We start from the raw sequence: 3,560 nt of genomic DNA on the forward strand, positions 1-3,560 counted from the left end.
TATTGCTCTTATTATCTTATCTATTCAGCTATCTCACACCTCATGACTATTTTCTAACTATCAATTTGTATTTGCAAGAGGTTCACTTTATTTTATTATATTTTTTATGTTATTGATTATGCTATTACAGTGGTCCCAATTTTTCCCCCTATGCCCCCCTCCACCCAGCACACCCTACTCTCTCTGGTGATCCCCCCTCCTTGTTCATGTGCATGGGTCATATATATAAGTTCTTTGGCAACTCATTTTACTACAATTGTTCTTAATATCCCCTGCCTATTTTGCAGCTACCAATTTGTACTTCTTAATCCCTTCACTGTGTCCCCCATTCCCCTAGAACCCCATCCTAACTAGCCACCCTCCCCATGTTCTCCGTATCTGTGATTTTGTTTCTATTCTGCGTGTTTGCTTATTCTGTTTTTTAGATTCAGTTCTTGATATTTATGTATTTATTGCCATTTTAATGTTCATAGTTTTGATCTTTTTCTTAAATAAGTCCTTTTAACATTTCATATAATAATGGCTTGGTGATGATGAACTCCTTTACCTTTACCTTGGCTGGGAAGCACTTTATCTGCCTTTCCATTCTAAATGATAGCTTTGCTGGATACAGTAATCTAGGTTGTACAGGTCCTTCCTTTTCATCACTTTGAATACTTCTTGCCAGTCTCTTGTTGCCTGCAGAGTTTCTTTTGAGAAATCAGCTGACAGCCTTATGGGAACTCCTTTGTAGGTAACTCTTTGCTTTTTTCTTGCTGCTTTCAAAATTCTCTTTATCTTTAACCTTTGACATTTTAATTATGATGTGTCTTGATGTGCTTCTCTTTGTGTCCATCTTGTTTGGGATTCTGTATGATCCTGGACTTGTATGTTTATTTCTTTCACCAAATCAGGGTGAAAGAAATAAATATTCTTTTATTATCTTTTCAAATAGGTTTCCAATTTCTTGCTCTTTCTCTTCTCCTTCTGGCACCCCTATGATGTGAATGTTGGAATGCTTGAAGGTGTCCCTGAGGCCCCTCCCTATCCTCAAATTTTTGGATTCTTTTTTTCTTCTTGCGGTACTAATTGGATGTTTTTTCTTCCTTATGTTCCAAATCATTGATTTGATTCTCAGGTTCTTTTATTCTACTGTTGTTTCCCTGTAAATTGTTCTTTATTTCAATTAATGTCTCCTTTATTTCTGATTGGGTCATTTTTATGCTGTTGTAGTACCCACTGAGTTCCTTGAGTGTCCTTATAAGCAGTGTTTTGAACTCTGCATCTGATAGATTATCTCCATTTAGTTTAGGGTTTTTTTCAGGAGTTTTGTTCTGTTCTTTCATTTGGCCCATATTTCTTTGTCTTCTCATTTTGGCATTCTCCCTGTGTTTTTTCCTAGTAAGGTAGAGCTGGTTTTACTTCATGTCTTGGTAATATGGCCTAATGTAGTAGGTGTCCTGTAGGGCCCAGTGACACAGCCTCCCCTATTACCCGAGCTGGTTACTCGTGCCTCTTCTGTGTGGGCTGAGTATTCCCTCCTCTTGTAGTTGAATCTTCAGCAGGTCATTGGGGAGGATTAACCTAGGCCAGACAGATGGTATGACTGGCTGTGAGCACTGGCCTGCACTACCTCCTTCTGTGGTTTATGGAGGTGGTTGGGTGGTGGTGCTTCAACATGGTCTGTAACTGTCTGCTGGGTGCAGACGCTCTGGGGTTTTCTGGGTGGTACACGTCAAGGTCAGGCACCACATGTGTTCTCTCTGGGGCCCCTTGGCATAAGCCAGGAGTGTCAAACTCATTTTCACCGGGGCCACATCAGCCTTGTAGTTGCCTTCAAAGGGCCAATTGTAATTTTAGGACTGTATAAATGTAACTACTCCTTAACTAGGGGCAAGGAGCTCAGCACTGCCACTAGGTGCTGGGCTGGATAAAACGAGGAGGAGGGCCAGATTTGGCACGTGGGCCTTATGTTTGCCACCTGTGGCGTAAGCTATAAAGTGATCTACAAATGGCTGCTGCTAGTGCTGGGGTGGGGCCACTTAGTGAGAGGTATGGGGGGCTGGGCTAGCTGTTACTTCTTTGAGCAGATTTAGGAAGGTCCGAAACCTATGCCTAGCTCAGCCATTCATTTGGAAAAGCCACTGTTACCAGCTTGGGTAGGCCTGCAAGTATCATCAGGGCAGGCTAAACATGTGAGCTTGGTTGATGGAGACTCAGATATGGTGCTGCCACCCTGTGGCTCTGTGTGGGGGAGGGCTCAGGAAAGGACAATGGCTGCTCTCTTGGGGGAAGATGCCACCCAGCACACACCCAGATGCCAGACACTTCAGTTCTTCCCTGTAGCCACTGGTGCCCTTCAAGGTGCTTCCCTAGTGCCAGAGCCCAGAGGCAGTACATCTGAGTAAGTCTGTATGCAGGGCCCTCTGAGAGAGGACACCTGAGAATCCTGCAGTTTCTTCTGCCGACCCAAACCCCACTTGCTTTTACAGCCTGAATTTATGGGGACTTACCTTCTTGGCACTGGAACCCTGGCCTGTGTAGTCTGGTATGGGGCTGGGATCCCTCGCTCCTGAGATATCCCTCCATTTTATATCCACCACCCGTGGGTGTGTGACCAGCCAGCTTCACGTCTCCGTGTCTCTGCCCCTCTGTCCCTCCTACCTGTTTGGATGAATGTGGTTTCTTTAATTCCTTAGTTGTTGGACTTCCATATATCTTGATTTTCTCATGGTTCTGAGTGATATTTGTTCTATATTTAGCTGTAATTTTGCTGTGGTTGTGCAAGTAGGCAAGCCACATTTACCTGTGCCTCCATCTTTTAAGAGATTCACTTTAGAGAGAGTGGGACGTCTGGCTTGTGAGTGGGAACCTCTGTTTCATGCAACAAAAGAGTGATTTTAAAATCGGTGATGTTGAGAAGGGCAAGAAGATTTTTGTTCAGAAGTGTGCCCAGTGCCATATTGTGGAAAAAGGAGGCAAGTGCAAGATTGGGCCAAATCTCCATGGTTTATTTGGGCAAAAGGCAGGTGAGGCCCCTGGATTTTCTTACTTGGATATCAACAAGAACAAAGGCATCATCTGGGGAGAGGCTACAGTGATGGAGTATTTGGGAAATCCCAAGAAGTATATCCCTGAAACAAAAATGATCTTTGCTGGCATTAAGAAGATTTTAGAAAGGAAAGATTTGATAGCTTATCTCAAAGAAGCTACTAATGAGTAATAGTTGACCACAGCCTTATTTATGATGTATGTCTCATGACTTTTTTTTATGTGTACCATATTTAAATTGATCTCATAGACCAGAATTCAGGTCATGAATGTTTCTTTTGGGCAATTCTGATTTAAATAATATTGGCTTGTGATAAAATGAATATGATCAGCTTTTTGAACTTTGATGGTAATTTCGGTTCAGTGACTACTGTTTTCCCTTCTAAAAATATGATTGGACTTGATTTGTAATACGCAACTTTTCATGGCGATGGTAAATGCTGCCTCAAAAACTTGTAGGAGCTTGGTTTTATGTTTAGATTTATGTAAGTGGTTATAATAACATGTTTAAATACTGAGAAAATCCCTTC

The 3,560-nt window shown here is 42.3% G+C and overlaps 1 protein-coding gene across 1 annotated transcript; it reads left to right on the forward strand.

Moving 5' to 3' along the window:
- The first annotated feature begins 2,860 nt into the window (after nucleotides 1–2,860).
- LOC112322221 (cytochrome c-like) lies at nucleotides 2,861–3,202 on the forward strand. The gene has a single exon (XM_024579829.2). It carries the CDS (start codon nucleotides 2,861–2,863, stop codon nucleotides 3,200–3,202), a length of 342 nt encoding a protein of 113 aa, XP_024435597.2.
- The last annotated feature ends 358 nt before the right edge of the window (nucleotides 3,203–3,560 follow it).

The sequence above is a fragment of the Desmodus rotundus genome, chromosome 2 (assembly GCF_022682495.2).
Source record: "Desmodus rotundus isolate HL8 chromosome 2, HLdesRot8A.1, whole genome shotgun sequence".
Lineage (NCBI taxonomy): Eukaryota > Metazoa > Chordata > Mammalia > Chiroptera > Phyllostomidae > Desmodus > Desmodus rotundus.

What these genes read in the sequence shown, in the direction of transcription:
- LOC112322221 (XM_024579829.2), top strand. Translation starts at nt 2,861, where the DNA reads ATGCAACAAAAGAGTGATTTTAAAATCGGTGATGTTGAGAAGGGCAAG.